The sequence below is a fragment of the Boleophthalmus pectinirostris genome, unplaced genomic scaffold (assembly GCF_026225935.1).
Source record: "Boleophthalmus pectinirostris isolate CB_2022bp ecotype Guang Dong unplaced genomic scaffold, ASM2622593v1 HiC_scaffold_8, whole genome shotgun sequence".
NCBI classification, from domain to species: Eukaryota; Metazoa; Chordata; class Actinopteri; order Gobiiformes; family Gobiidae; genus Boleophthalmus; species Boleophthalmus pectinirostris.
The window spans coordinates 6,895,377-6,912,039 of record NW_026571515.1 but is presented as its reverse complement, the minus strand read 5'-3'; the positions used below and the strand labels follow the sequence as shown (position 1 = coordinate 6,912,039).

The following is a 16,663-nucleotide window of genomic DNA, read 5'->3' as shown; positions in this document are numbered from 1 at the left end:
GATTTTCAAAAAAAAAAAAACTAAACAAAACTGGGACACCCTCGGTTTGTGGTGGTTGGTAATAATTAAATTGTGAATCGAGTGCCAAATTAAGGAAAACTTTTCTGCACTCGGCCCAATCATGACTAACATGGGTCAGTATAGTCACATTTTCTTTGTGTTTTGGTCATTTTTCAGCAGCTTCTCTGTATTTTACTTAAACAAATGGCAATTAAAGCCTCTCTTTACTGTTAGTAGGGATCAAATTGGTCAAAAATAGGGACACCTGAGACATTTCTTGTATAAAACTGGGACAAATCACTGGTTTTGGATAAATCTGCCAAGACAGGGGCCACAGGGCTCAAAACTGGGACTGTCTCGGGTAAATAGGGACGTCTGGTCACCCTAATCTAACTTTACCTCATCTAAGTCTTGCTGATGCTCTTTTGTACACTAAATTTCTTGTGACTGCTAAAACTAGTAGCTCTCAGGCATTTTTGTTTTATAAAGATGGCTCACCGGAGGAAAAAGTTTGGCGACCCCTGTTGTAGTGTGATGATGTCAGGCTCCCACGTGGAGGGAGTCTCACCCAAAAGATAAATTTACAAATATTGGACCATATAATCATTTGTAAGAACACATTTGAACATTTGAACACAGTCTATTTTAGCTGCCCCACATCTACAGATACAGTAAATACTCTTGTCCTTTTGCAGTGTTGGGAAGTAACTAAATACATGTACCGAGGACACGTTGAGTAACTGTATTCTGGTACATTGCAGTATTTAATCAAGTAACATAGGCTTCAAACTTAACAGAAAAATATAAAAACACTGATCTTGTAGTTAGTGCATGTGTAATTGAACAAACTACAACAGCTTTCTCTTTTTCGGAATGGTCTTTTGTAAATAGTAACATTTATTTTAGGAGACTGTAAAGGGATTCACCACACTCACTTTTGATTTTAAATATACATATACAATATAAATATACAAAATTAAACAAATATAAAGCTGTTATTAATCTTATGTTGTGTCTTCTTTACTCTATCAATTTAAATCAAACTCAATGTTAAAGTATTCTAAGTGTTCAGAATACAGTACTCTGATTGGACAATGTATCAGAATACCAAAATATTTTAATGTAAGTATTTTTGTATTCTGTAACTAAATACATTTTTAAAGTACTATTCCCATTACTGCCCTTTTCAGTGTTTTGATGTCTTCTGAAATACAGCAATTTACTGTAGTGTACGGGTCAGTCCTTGGCTCCTAACATTAGTGCTTTAAATGCCGCTCCTGACATAAACATTGTTAGGGTTTGTGGTCAGATCCACTCATAGAGCTAGAACTCAGGCCAAGGTTGTTGGTTCTGTGCCAGCTCCTACAGGTGAATAGCATCATTGTGTCCTTAAGCAAGACACTTAACTTTCTTTGCCTCTAGTGTCTGCGTACACTGCGGGTACACTTGATGTAAAAAGCTTTGAGAGCCTTAAAGGGTTTTGTAAGTGACCATTTTACCATTTACACTTGCAGCAAAATGGCTCAACTAATGTTATAATAATGCTGCTTTTTGTTTGTCCACACGAATCAAATTGTGGGGACATTTTTGATTACTTTAACACTTTATTTATTTATCGTTCATACAAAAATGAGTCTAAATGTTGTCAGACAAGCAACATTTTTGCTTAGAAAGCCAAAACCATACACTGTCTTTGTTTGTGTCTATAAAAACCATGCGCTTTTGCAATATCTTACAAACAAAAATCTGTAGAGACTGTCTGGTCAGGCACGCCTCCTTTTGTTCTTCTTTTTTTTCTCTTTTTCAGAATGATATTATGTCTTGTGTAAATAGTAGTAACATTCATTTTAGGAGAGAAACCCAAAGTGTAAAGAGATTCACCACATTTACGTTAGATTTTAATTTATGCGTTACACGTTTTGATCAGAAGTTTCTCTACAGTACAATCTAATTTCAGCTGATGAGTCAAACTTCAGCTTCATCCTCGCGGTATCCTTCACAAACACAGAAGAGCCATTTGTTCTGTAAAGCGTGTCAACTTTAAACTGGGTCAGACCTGAGCCCACCACGTCATGCCAACTTCAGCTGCCACTCTGACCCACATATTAAACAAGATGTTAATTCACAAAGGTCAAGGGTCGGATAGGACTCCTTTTTTAGACTACGATAATATTTGCTCGTGCTAAATATACTTTCGTTCCAAGGAGCTTAGTTTGTGAATGTTTACTCATTTCTTTGGGAAACAGTTTTGAGTATCAGTTACCGGGCAGATAAAAGTTGTTGTTGACATTCTGTTCTTATGGGCTCTTTGTACAAGCAAGTATAAGAAGTGTAATGCTTTGCTCCAGGACAACAACAAGCAGCCTAGAGCTAAAAAAATAAAGATTATTTAAAAAAAATAGTCTACTCTTTTACTGCAATTCATGTGTTTTTTTGGTTCTGATCTTTAAATTTCATCCTAACAATTCCAAATAAACCAACAACCACCACAAGGGGTCAGTAAACGTTAAAGGGCCCATATTATGCTATTTTCAGACCTGTGTTATAATATTGGAGTTGTGTTTTGAAAATTCACACAGGTTTAATACACAAACCCTGCAGTCGAAGTTCTTCTCTCAAACAGAAAACACTCTGTTCCAACTTGTGATGTCATGTGGTAATACAGGAAGTGGTCTACAGTGTTTTTAAACTCCATACACCTTCACTAGAATCATTTGGATAATTTCAGCCCTGGAATTGCCAATCTCTGCTGAAATAAAGAGAAAAGGAGCTGTTAACTTGAAAATGACCACTTCATGAAATCACAAGGTGGAAGACAGCATTTTTCGTGATAAAAACAGACTAATAATAATAATAAAGGGTTTCTCAAACATGATACAAAACAACTCCAGATATGTTTTTGAGGAGGTAACAGTATTCTCACAAGGCTTTAAGCTCACAAGAGTCAATTTTTGTCTAATATAAGCAAAAAAAAACACAAAAATAACACCCTTAACCAGAGGTGGGACCAAGTCTTTGTTTTTCAAGTCTCAAATAAGTCTCAATTCTTTGACCTCAAGTCCGAGTCAAGTCCCAAGTTAAATACAGGCAAGTCCAAGTCGTCTATTTTGAGCTTCAAGTCATTTCAAATCTTTAAATCAAAGTACTACATTTTTGCAATTTATATGACTTTTAAGATAAATTGAACTTTAAAAAAATCATAGTATTTTTATATATGAGTATTTACAGAGTATATAAAAGTTGTAGAAATTTATTTAGTTATTTTTTTTCCTTTTTAAATGTCTTGACAATATCTTGGTGTGAATCATTACGGTCAGAACAGAAAGAATTCAGATTTAAAAAGTGCTTCTCAAGTCACAGGCCTCAAGTCCGAGACAAATCCCAAGTTACTGACCTTCAAGTCCAAGTCGAGTCCCATGTCGTAGTCCATTTTATCAAATCAAGTCTCAAGTCCTAACATTGTGTGACTCAAGTCTGACTCAAGTCCAAGTCACTTTGGTAACCCCTGTAATTTATAATGTATGAAAAGTAAGTGAAGTGTGTGAAAAAAGACACAAGAGCCAGGTACCGGTTTTAAAAACTCTCTCAGTAACTCTATTTCTGTATTAATGTACAACCGTTGAAAATTACAGACATTTTTTGGTATTTTTTACTTTTTAATTTTTTTTAAACGATCTATCTATCAACAGCCATTTTCCAGAAGTGAAAGATGGGTGAGCGAGTTCAAAGAAGAACAAAACAAAGAGAAGGGGGGGAAAACTGTGGCGTCTACCGATGCAATGAATTAGAAGTGAGTGGAGAGAGATGTAGGCTGCTGCGGAGTGTCTGTGCATGCTGAGTATCAATAGGGGGCGCTGTAGTGTGTGGCAAAGGCACGAGCTACACTTAAGGCTTCAAAACAGGATGAAAAGTCTATTATGCAAAACCATGGATGTATTAAAATAACTTGATCTGTATTTCTTAGTTCATATGGAGGGCAGGAGCTTGTGTAAATCTATGGGAGATTCACCGGTTTTGAAAGAAATGCAATCCAAACACATGATTCACAAATGCTAAATCTTATTATTATTTGTTTGGGATGGGCTCCAGAAACTTGTCATATTAATCTTGTAATTGTTGACAGCTGAAAAGACTTTACGACATGCCTTCGAGTTCGAATAATGGCACCATTTTCAGAGGCTATCATGGAAAATATAATTCAATTTTGTTTATTTATACTGACAGAAGATGTTGAACTTTGCAGTTTTTGTTTTTCACGTGGACAGAACCAGTAATTACAGAAATACTGACTATAAACGAGGTCAACAAATCTGCAATCTGACAGTAAAACAGCAAATTTCACCATAGATTTCTGTCCTCCTGCTCCATTTGAAACTAAAGATTTTAGAAAGTTTGGGTGCATTGGGACATTAAATCTAGCATTAATACAAATCTGTAAAAAGTGCACTGCGTAACTTTGCTCGTAGAGGACCTGCCACTTGCTTGCTTCCAAAAAAATGCTATTATTTACCTGAAATGTTCCACAGTTTGGCATTAAGCTTATCCCGCGCCATGGAGACAAAAATGTGATGCCAGCAAACCAAATTATCGGTTAAATCTGAAGTGTTTTTTCAATTTTTTAAAGTCTCTTGGAGAAATAAAATCACATGTAATTGAATAAATGCAAAATAGATAAGTTTAATGCCATACTGTGGAATATTCCTAAGCAAAACTATGCAATCTATTCTATGAACCCAAGCGGGTAGAGGACGCACCATCTGAAAGTTACACCGTGCACCTTTATTAACGGTCGTTTTGTTTCTGAAATAAGCAAAAAAATTGTGAAATCTACGACAAATTGATTATATTCCAGATGAATTTCAAAATTACAACTTTATTCTCAGCAGTGGAAATCGTCAAAAGGTCTAAAAGAGCAAATGAGAAACGTGTTAATTGTGAAATAGTGGCGAAATACATTTAAAAAAGCTTCTTTATACACATACATTAACTATTATACATGGGCATGCAAATTAAGTAGGAAAATACTGTCATTCCCATATCTAGTGTTTATATGGGGAACACTATTTCATAATTAACACTGAAATTATGTAAGGTTTTTTTTTTTTTTTTTTTTTTAAGCAAGTTTAGCTTCAGCCGTAACAACTTTCGAGATCATCTGTCATTGTTGTAGAGGCTATAAGTATATTTTTAAATTTAAAAGTAATAAAGATCGGAAAGAAAACAGAAAAAAAAGTAAAGTTAAGATTTTAGCAGACCAGTTCAGAAGCAACTCACTGCCAGAATAAAGTTAGAATATTATGAAATGTAATATTGTTAATACAGGAAAAGGTCCTCTATTCAAAGCTGTAAGACTAAATTTACGTCTAACCTTGTTCAAAACATTTAAATTAGAACGCTTGCCCACATGATCTTTTTCTAAATTTTAAAAAAGTAAACATTTGCGTATAAAATGTAGTGAGATTTTACTTTACAAATTGAAAAGTTGTGTGTGTGAGTGATGTGAAATAACTTGAAAATCTGCCATTATTAGTTTTATTGTCATATCATGATTGAATATTTCTCAGCGTAATAAAACTGTCTGCTCAAACACAGACGACTTTTCCCCGCCCACCCCTCCTATTGGTCAATTTTAGCGACGCTCCGAGTTGAGTGACAGCAAGATTTACCCAACCACAGCGAAGTGTGAACATTCAGAAGAAGCAGATGACTTTATTTACCGATTAAAGCTACTGTTTTGAAGTTTATTTATTTATTTTTTTACCAGTAGATCTCAAAAAGCAGACCAAATCAGGCACAATTTCAGGCTGCAGTAAAGTAGAAAGCCCCTAGTGGTGATATGTGAGATTACAACAGGGGTGGGTCGGTCAATATAATAACGAATGGTAGCTTTAACTGGCAATAAAAAAATGTAAAAGTGAGTGAAATCGAAATTGTGATTGGCTCCAAGAAAATGTTAATATTAATTTTTAGCCATATCGCCTGCTTTTCTCTACAAAGGATTTAAATATACAACAAAATCCATAAGTACTTGGTAACTCCTCTTGGTGTTATAGTAATTTATTATAGGAATGAAATAATATCATAGCAGTTATATTAGTGCATAATTATTTACTCTAAAAGTGTCTGAATAAAGGACCTTTGCTGTAAAACTGGGCCATTTTCTGTTTAAGTTTGTTTTCTGGAACCTTGTAGCTGAATTTTTCATTGTTTTTTTTTTTTTTTTTTTTTTGAGTAAAAGTTTTGGGGCAATATGACATGAAGTTTTTAGTGAAACCGTAAGTGTAGCTCTGCATGTCAAAACAATGGATGGATAAAAAGATACAATCGTGCCATAGTGAACCCTGCAGTAGTTTGAGAGTGAAAGAAGAAGAAAAAAAAAAAAAAATTCTAAAAGAAAAAAAGACAAGAGATGTGAAAGTGAAAGAGGGATGGAGGGATGGAGGGAGAGCGATGTAGGCAGAAGGGAGGAGGAGAGAGGAGAGACAGAAGGAGGAGGAGGAGTCTTATGTGTCGTGAAAATCTTTGAGCAGTGTGCGTCTCCTCTGCTCTGCGATGTGCATCTGGTTCTCCAAGTCCTGAGGAGGAAATCATAAAAGTTAGTCACGCAATTACAAAAAAATTTGAATTGAAAATGCAATTAACTTCTCAGAGTGATATGCATGTTCATTTCTGTCCCTCAAAACCTGGAGCAAAAGCATGTTAAGTCAAATGTCAGATAGAGCATAGCGTTCAAAATTCTATATTATATTATATTACTCGATATAAACCAACTTCAAATACCAATTAATTTTACTACACTGAATATATTTGTAATAATTCTATGGGAAAATTATGCTAGTTTAGAAAAAAGAAAGTAACAGCATCTGTTAAATCTGCACATGTTAAATATAATAGCACATGGTAAGTGTTATCATTTATTTGATCTTGTGGCATACAGCAGTTAATCTGGCTCAAACCAAAATAATATATGTGTGCCATTCTGAATTGAGTTCTACACATTATCCATCAAGGACGGCTCTCACTGAAACAGAGCCAAACAGATGTCCAAATAAAATTGTGGATCAATAAAGTTTGACTAAGGGCCTGTTTACACGAGAACGCTCGCAGGTAACAATGACAAAATATTTGATCAGAAGTGTCTTTCGTTTAGACGGTGATGGCGTTTTGGGGGCTTAAAAACGTAAAAATCTGAACCCACCCTCCAGAGTGGAAAAGCTGAATACACTCCGCCGTAGCGTTTCTGTCTACACTGCCCAAGAAGCAAAACTCTGGTCAGATCTGCTCACGTCGCGTACATGTTTATGTCACATACATCACCACGTAGCGTCACCGCTGAGCCGCCTGGCATGCATACCCAATCGAAATCTCACACACTTTTGCATCACTGTATGCACGCAGATTTACTCCCGAAAACACTAGTCTAAACGTGAAATAAAAAGTAAAGACACGGCGCCACTTTTGAGTCTTCTTTTCAGCCTGTCATAATATAAAAGTAGCCTAAATCTAAGATCAGAAAATGCAGAACGTCACGCTGATTATTTGAATCTGACTGGCTTGAAGCGTCACAACAGCAGAACAAGACGAAAAATCTAAGTTTAGTTAAATCCATTTGAGAGAAAAGCACAGACATCCTCCCTGTCCACAAATGCACAAACTTTCTGCACGTTTTTCCCAAATAATATAGTTTGTATTGACGCCCGAAAATCTCTCAAGATGGATTCTCGTGAGTTTGTGACCTCTCAGATATAAAACTTACCCTAACCCTGGCCAAAGTTATAAAGTACCCTGGCCATACTGACCCCTCTGTCACTGGCACTGAGCTCCTCTCCTCCCACCACTCCTCTCTCGTACGAGTCTGCCCGCTCCACCTTCCACGACAGGTTCTCGATCTCAGCCTCCAGCTGTGCCTGCTGATACTCAAACTGTACGCACAAAACATACCTCAGTATTTACCAAAAAACTATTATTATTATCATTATGCAACTCTGATTTAACTCACCAGTTTCTTGCGGGGACCAGACTCCATGTAATAAGCATATGGATAGGTGTATTGTAATGTGTAGCGACACTAGAGGGCAAAAAACAAGACATTATTATTATTATTATTAATGCAATAATTTTGGTTTTGGATACTTTAAACTGTTACATTGCATTATCCATTTAGTCTCTCTCTATTTAATTTGCAATAGTCGCGTGACATGCATCAAAAGAGCAATTTAGGAAAGGCTAATGTACCACTATATTCATCACTGTGTAAAACCACTACAACATGATCATTTTCTCAAGAGGAATAAATATGTACTAAGTAGGGATGGGCATTCGATGAAATTTTCTTAATCGATCGTCGGAAGAATTAACGATCGATTATCGATTAATCATTAATGTTTTTATATTAAAATTATCATCATTATTTTTACTATCTGCACTACTAATCTGCATAAATAAATTCAACTTTACAACATATAAACCGTGACCACTCTAGAGCCACATCAGCCCGTTTGACATTATAATGTGTTTAATGCGCAAGTCTCACAGAATCAAAACTTAAAAATGCACGGCTAAATTGCATAAACTAAGCGAAGAAAAAAAAACAGCTCTTGTGTCGCTGATGTGGTTCAACTTCTGTTGGATTAAAAGACACGACTCAGTGGAATACAGGTTAGTGTGACCAGATTTGCATTTGTCAAAACCAGGACACCGTACGGGGGGAGGGAGGTGGGGACTCGTCATTGACATTGCGCGACTCTCACCTGGTAAAACTTCTTCCCACTGGACACCGAAACATATGTTCCTGCTTTATACACTGTGCACATGGACTCACACTTGTCCCGAACACAACGGAAAGCGTGGAATTTCATGTACAAGTCATAGTTAAATACGTATTTGCTCTTCGGCACATTGCAGGCTGACCGACTGTTTGTGTCTCGCTCCTTCTGAGTGCAGAGAGACACATGTACAGACCTGTTTGGTCACACTACACACAACAACCTACATTCGGTTTGTCGATTAAAATAAACGTAATCGATGAAATTCTTAATGATCAATTATTGATTAGTCGACTAATCATGCCCATCCCTAGTACAAAGTGTGTAAGATTTTATTTAATTTAACCAAAATAAACAAAACATTCTATAGGCCCAAATCATTTAATACAGGTGAGGGAAAGCTCAAATAAATATTGTTAAATGCATTTTGTTTGTAATACAGCAGGTTCAGGTTCAACATATGCAAAATTAAAATCAATAAAATTATTTTGTGCAAGACTAAGATTAAAAGATGAATTCACACTTCTTGTCAAACTGAACAGTGATTTAGTCATTTCTGAACTCTGACTCTGGTTTGGGGCCCAGATAAGTCCGCTGTGTACCTTGGCGAGCAGCTTGGCAGCGTTATGCAGGTACTGCCAGTCGATCCACGTGCCCAGGTTGTTCATGACTCTCTCTTGGATTTTCTCCTGAATCCTCTGATATGTCTGAGCCTCCAGCTGCAGAGACTTGTTGTGATTCTCCCACTGAACAAAGACAAACCAAAGGTCAAAATGTGAAATGGAAAAACTAAACCTCTGTAAATTTAAACTGCATGTGACAGGTTTTCTCCTTTTTGTAATCATTTGTTTAATGGGACAATAATTAAAGCATTTCTCATAGTTTTACCTCAGTTAAAGTCTGCTATGACAGTGTGTGTGAATGAAATTGTGAGGCCATGATCCTGTAGGATTCTCTGCGCTTTGTCTGGTGGTGGTGTAACTATTGTGTGAAGTTTTGGCCTTTGTGAACATTATCCTGGCCACTAGATAACAGGGATGTACTTGCCTCTACATGTGTCATGTCACATCTACTGATCATGTTCAATCAGGAAGTAAAATTTAACAAGTAAAAAAAAACTAGCCAAAATAAAACATTTAATTAAGAGGAAAAAAAGAACAACATTTTGTAAATTCATAAATATATATTATGTTAATTATGTCTGGGTATGTCTGTTTAGAAGACTAAACCAAGACACATTTTCTGAATTCAATATCTTTAAATTTCATGTAGATGTATATTTCACAACAAAGTGGTTAAATTCAGTGTAGTTCCTCCTCACCCTCTCGAAGTAGAAGAGGTATTTCTTGAGCGCCTCTCGGGCCTGGGCCTGTTGGCTCTGGTTCACTATGTCGGGGTTTTCTTTGTAACGGCTGCATTCATAATATTCACTGCCATGAGTCTTCCAGTCGCCCAGACACATCCAGCAGAAGTCTGTGAAAGGAAAATGAAAGGAAATATAAGAACAAAATGGACAAGAGCGACAGTGCAATTCAAGATATCCACATAGTTCAAATTGTTTTAACTATGTTTGCAGAAACATTTTTTTATGTACAGCTACTTTTACATGATAATGAGTTTTCTGCCCAATTTCTGAAAATGTAGAAAAGTTACATACCATGTTTGCACTTGGAGCATTGCTGTAAAGAAGAAACAGAAGGAAAAGTTATTACAGTAAAGACTGTTGGACTTCTATGTATGTGTTGTATATTGTATGAGCACAGACAGTTGTCAGCTCTGGTATTTCACACTTTTACACGTAGAGATCATGTTTATCATAGAAAGTCGGACTGTATAAACTAAACCTGAAATGGACACACTAAAGCATGAAGATCACAACAGTAGCACCGGACTTTCTAGTCCAGTCAGTTGTCTCTCAGCTGTACAAGTTCTCAGAACAGTTTGTGTTGAAGACAGTGACTCACCATGTGATTGCACCCGCCGTTTTTCTCAATGCAGATATTGCACTTAGGACACTGAAGCAGAGGAAAAGAAAGAAAAGAAGAGGAAAAATCTTACTAACACATAGTTACGTTTAAACTGTTACAGTCTGATCCAAAGTCAAACATTCTAGGAATAAATGTGCAGTAAATACATACAGGCTACAGGCTGTTTGGTAAATATGGTAAATATTATTTACATCTTTAGTGTGTGCGCTGATGTAGTTGGCCGTCTCGGAGTCATCGGCACATTTGGTTAGCCATTTCCTGATGGTTGCACAGTCTGTGGGTGCGTGGTACATCTGACGGCATTTAAAGCTTCAGTAGAGAAGAGAGAACACTTTAATACCACTAGAATATTCTACAGTATTCACGCGTAACCACTTAAACCCAATTTTCCTCTTTGGGGCCATTTTGGAGTCACATTGTGAACGCACACAAATCCAGTAAATGTCCACATTTTTGTACAGCACTTTTCCATCTTCAAGGTACTCAAAGCTGCCAACTTTTGGATCAGTTTACAAAAATATATTACATATATATTCAATTTTCTGATGTTTAGGTTCTCCACAGTAAGTTGGCATAGATCTGATTTACCATACAAGTTTTCACGGGATGTTTATTTATTTCATTGTTCATAAATGAGACTGTTGATGTTGACGTTACCAGAATACTTCAGAGCAGCGGCTGCACTGGACTCTGCGCGCTCTGGGCTCCTGGACTTTGATCACTATGGGACAGTCAGCTCCAGGACACAACTGCAGCTGGAAGTGACTCTGCAGAAACAAAACAAAGCAAAGCAAAAACATGTAAGAAAACATCCTGGGAGCATGAGTAAGAGATGCTGTGGGGAAGAAGAGCTTTATTTTTTGTGTTTATTTTATTAAGAGGGATAATGAAAACCAAATAAATACAGTGAAGAAAAAAAACACATTACATTTGACTTCGTTAATGATCATGTTTATGAAATATAGTCTGAAATTTCGATATACACTATTTTGAATACACATTAGGATCATTACTAAAGCTGGTTTAACCCTGCACCAAAACAGATTTAAATAAACTAGACCAGGACCAATCTTGGACAATACTTTCTAATCTGAGTGATAAGGAGTGCCTAATATCAGTGTTTTCTGTTTGAGAGAAGAACTTAGCCTAAACATTCAGGGTTTGTGTGTTAAACATGTGTGAATGAAACAAAACACAACTCCAGATCTCTTTGCAATGAGGAAATAACATTAAAACAGATCCGAAAATAGCGTAATATGGGCTCTTTAAAACCAAAAACCAAACCGAAACCACAATTTTCAGACCACACTCTAACAGTTGTTTACTACAGACTATTCGACAGTATGGAGAGAGCAAACAGAGTGACACACTGTTCTTTGCTGATGGTGACTCACCTCTACGTAGTCTCTGAAGAGGTAGCGTCTATATTTTTCTTTCAGCTCATCTCCGGGCAGCAGCGGTAAAACAAAATCCTCAGGCATGCGCAGAGAGCAGTCCTGAGCCATACACGAGATACCTGGAAAAATCACACACAGAAAAGTTAAAATACTGACATGTTATTCTTCTACTTTAGTCATACAAAACTGATGTGCAAAATGTGTAAAAAATGTGAAAAAACCTAGATATGTCTTCGCATTGTAAAAGGTTGGTACTTTTTCACTGGCCGGTTTCACGTCGTGGAACCAGTCTGACCTCGCAGCATTAGGATTCGTTCGTTCGATGGTAGGCAGGTACTGTTTTATTTAACCAATCGCTGCTATTTGGTCGTGACGTATGTAATGCGCCGCTAACGGGTCTAATCGGTATATTAAACTTTTCCCAAATCCCATAGGAAGAAGGGCAATAACGTCTTTCCCCTTGATGAAATTCACCAAACATTCTCTTTGTTCCGGCTTTAAATCCTCGATCTCAGGAATTGTTGCCAACACAGATTGTATGACTCTTCGCTGATTGGCTGGTGCCCGGACTCACACTTCCGAGGTTCTTGTAAACCGTCTAGTGTATTTTATCCTGACCTAGTCGCTGGAGAGAAATGAAACCGAGTGGAGGCACTAGGTGGCACCAGCCTGGCTACTAAGGGGAGTCAGAGTTTCAGGTTCATGCAGCTAAAACCTGGAACAATCTTCCTGAACATGTGAGACAGACTCTTCTGTGACGCTGTTTAAATCCAGGCTCAAAACATTTCTGTTTGACTGTGCATAAAACTGAAAGGTTTTCATTCCACACTCTTCTCTCCAATTTATGTCTCTCTTTTTTCATTTTAATCTTCAAGATTATTTATGTTTTGATTTGTTTTTATTATGATTTTAATGTATTTCTAATTCTGTAAAGCACTTTGAATTACTTTGTGTACGAATTGTGCTATACAAATAAACTTGCCTTGCCTACTTTTCCCGCCTTTTGTTATTTAGATATTTTTCAATCTGCAATTTTATTTATTTATCTTTGGCATCTAAACCTCACTTGAAATTTTAACTTACACTGTGATATTTATAAATCACCAAATTACGATTACCTATAGTTAGTTTTGTTATTAGTTTAAGGTACACGCTGTAGGGAAGTTGATTCTCTGCATTTGAGCCATCCTTCAATACCTTTTGAGGAACCTGTGGTCCTACAATGTCTCAAGATGTCGAGATAGTTTTTTTTTGTCAGGACTACCTTAGCTGGAGGATTTTACATTATGCATTACACCTATTTTGGGTTGATGAGGGAAAGCAGAGCGCCAGAACATGCAGATTCAACACAAAAAGCCCAAGAGTCAAACTTAGAACCTTCTTGTATTGAAGTGAGCGCTAAACAAACTGCTACTGACCTTATGTGATCTAATAAAAAAGTTATAATATTTAAATCATAGGTCTCCAGCTTTTTTTTTTACTCTGGTGAGCTACCTTTACAAAACAAAACTGCCAAAGCTACTAATTTTAGTGCTCACAAAAAATTAAGTATAAGAGCCACAGCCTTAGAGGGTTACAGTTAGATGCCAATGAAACAAATCATTATCCATTCATTAGTGCACAGAGTTAGGCACCAAAATGACAAACAATGACAATGGTAATGGCCATTTAATTAACAGCATTGTAGTTAATTTCAGCACAATACAAATAATTCTGAAACCCTTTGGTGAGTTACTTGAAAGGGGGTAGAGAGCTCTGATTTAAATAGTTTTTTTGGGAATATATTGCACAAAATTGATTCTTGTGAGCTTTATGCCATGTTCATGTTCATCACAAACATACCTGGAGCCGTGTTTTGTTTGAGTTGTCCTTTGTTATTAGTCTGTCTACATCCCCAAAGCTCAAAATGTTCCACCTTGTGATGTCATGTAGTGGTAGTGTTCAAGTTAACAGCTACCTTTTTACCTTTTGTTCAGTACAGATTGGCAATTCCAGGTCTGAATTTATCCAAATGATTCAAGTGAAGGTGTGAGGACGGTGGATTATCACATGACATTACAAGGTGGAACACAGCGTTTTCCTTTTCAGAGAAGAACTCAGCTTAAATATGAAGGGATTTGTGCGTTAAAAATGTGTGAATGAAACAAAACACAACTCCAGGTATGTTTTTGATGAGAAAAAATTATAACATAGATCAGAACTTAGCGTAAAAGTGATTGCTTGATTAAAAATAAAATCATACAGTGAACAATTGAGAATGAGAATGCTTTATGGCAGGAAGAGGTTTTTCTAAACATATGCAACAAGTCTACTTTGTGATTCTTAAATTACCAGATCACATGATGCAAATGATTTCACTTCCATGACGATGCTCGGAGGATATTTTTGGTTCCGGTAAACACTGACCCAGATGCTTCCCCAGTCCCTTATATTCAGCTTTATAAACTACCACGGCTTTTAAGGTTATTTATTTAATCTTACAACACATTTGGTACCATATCCCAAATCCACAGAGAGCTTTTTTGCCAGAGTACACAGCAGAGGTCAGGGTTGTACAGCTGTGTAACACTGACCCAGAAAGCCCGTGTAAACAAAGTAATGTGGAGCACAGCCACTTATCACACTCACAAGGATCTAATTATAGTTCAGCTGGGGGCACTAAAGTACAGCCTGGAAAGTTAAGGGCATTGTGGCATGGGACACAGTAATATTTATTTATTTATTTATCTTACAAGATTTCAGATAAGTAAAACAAGATAAATTAAGATTTCTTTTAAAGCAATGTCACAATATAAACATTTTAAACTAAGGAATAGACTTTAAACTCAAAACCGATTCTGATAATGACAATGATAATAAAAAATAAACTCGTTAGACCAAACTTGGGTATTGTGCAGCTCCCAGGGAACATTTGGTTGACTTTGACTGGCCCGTATAAGCTCATTTGGAATTACAAAATAAACTTATTTTATAATTTTACCTCAGGCATGGACTAAAGCTGTACTGCTTTAATTTTAGAGGTGTTAATGACTTTTGTAAGGTAACCTCAGTTTTTCATTGCCTAGTCATAACATAAACTCTTACCAGTCTTACCAGCTTGTTAAACCAATGATATTTACTGCTTTTTATAAAGAAATACAATTAATATTATGCAGAATTGAGTTACTGTAAGCTTTTTGGCCCAGCCCTCCACAATATTTTCTGTTTCTCATGTGGCGCCATGGAAAAAATAATTGCCCATTCTTGCTTTGGACAATGTTTTCAAAGGAAAAACGAAAAAACAAAATCATATCTGCTCATGTCTGTTCATATCTGCATAGAGTTTTGTCACTTTTAGACTTACTCACAGGGAAGAATAGCCAGAACTTTTACTTCTACTAGCAAAATTTTAAATGCGGCAACAATACTCTTACTTGAGTAAAAGTATGGTTCTTTAAAAAATACTCCGAAAAGCTCAATTTCTTTAAGAAGTTACTCAAGTAAATGTAACTGAGAACTACTCACCTCTGAATATTGAGTACATAATTCAGTCTATAATTATCCCAAATAAGGGTAAATTAATACTTCTGTCCTTTGCTTGACTCCTGCATTACTTGAACCTGAGCCAAGACATTTACAGGCACATTTTTAAAGTCCAATTAACCAAAAGTTACATAGTGCACCTTTAAAATATTGTCACTGCTGTCATAGAGAAAAAGAATAAACATACTGTATAATCATTTTTGTCAGTATCGCTTTTTGACGCCTGTGTGTAACGTGAACTGAAGCGAGGAGGACACTGACCGACTCCCATCCCGTCTTTGACCAGGACGGTGCAGTGCTGCTCCCAGCATGCTTTGCAGAAGGAGTGCTGACAGGGCAGAGCCAGGAGCGCGTCTCTGCGGACCACCTGTAGACACACGCCACACTGCAGCGGAGGGAGGCTCTGAGAGAGACAATACCAACACATCTGTCAGAAACTTAATCATTTTCAAGACAGACAAAATGTTAAAGAAGTGGTATTTTACTTCTATGGGGTAGTAACGGCTAAAACATAACATATTTAGATCACCATGTTACCATTCATTGTTTTGAAAATACCATATTAACATGTTTAATAAGTTACATTTTCAGTTTTTGTCCCTCTTTGCTCTGAAGCTTTTGTTGATTGAGGGAAAACTGTTCTGTTGTTCTGTAAGAGGGTTTGAATAGTACCCTGGAGAGATCTCTAGATTAATCAAACATGCATGGATGACATAAAACCACTGTCATGTTAAAATACGTTCACATTATAACATTAAAGAAAGCTCCCAGAAGTCGATTTTGCATAATAACTCTGAGTTCTCCGTTGCAGATCACATCGTATTTATATCCAGTATCAGATTAAAAAAAGTTAAAAAAACATCTATATATTACAAGACCTGTCCGAAACTAATTTATGCCACTGACACAATAACCCTGGGGCAGATTAAAACCACAAAAACTATTGTCAAAAACATTAGTTGCAATAAATAAATAGCAGAATGTAGCACTT

At 36.5% G+C, this 16,663-nt stretch overlaps 1 protein-coding gene across 5 annotated transcripts in view; it reads right to left on the bottom strand.

Moving 5' to 3' along the window:
• Positions 1–6,351: 6,351 nt before the first annotated feature.
• The window catches only part of arih2 (ariadne homolog 2 (Drosophila)), a 28,611-nt gene continuing 18,299 nt past the window's right edge, over positions 6,352–16,663 (bottom strand). For all 5 annotated transcript variants that reach the window (XM_020920204.2, XM_055165774.1, XM_055165773.1 and 2 more), the window contains exons 5-15: positions 15,934–16,075; positions 12,148–12,269; positions 11,411–11,520; positions 10,945–11,062; positions 10,730–10,780; positions 10,423–10,444; positions 10,087–10,238; positions 9,368–9,511; positions 8,000–8,068; positions 7,800–7,922; positions 6,352–6,575 (exon numbers count right to left, since the gene is read on the bottom strand). In XM_020920204.2, coding sequence (XP_020775863.1) covers positions 6,504–6,575; positions 7,800–7,922; positions 8,000–8,068; positions 9,368–9,511; positions 10,087–10,238; positions 10,423–10,444; positions 10,730–10,780; positions 10,945–11,062; positions 11,411–11,520; positions 12,148–12,269; positions 15,934–16,075 — 1,125 coding nt within the window. In that variant the 3' untranslated portion in view covers positions 6,352–6,503. The remainder of the gene's footprint in view (positions 6,576–7,799; positions 7,923–7,999; positions 8,069–9,367; positions 9,512–10,086; positions 10,239–10,422; positions 10,445–10,729; positions 10,781–10,944; positions 11,063–11,410; positions 11,521–12,147; positions 12,270–15,933; positions 16,076–16,663) is intronic.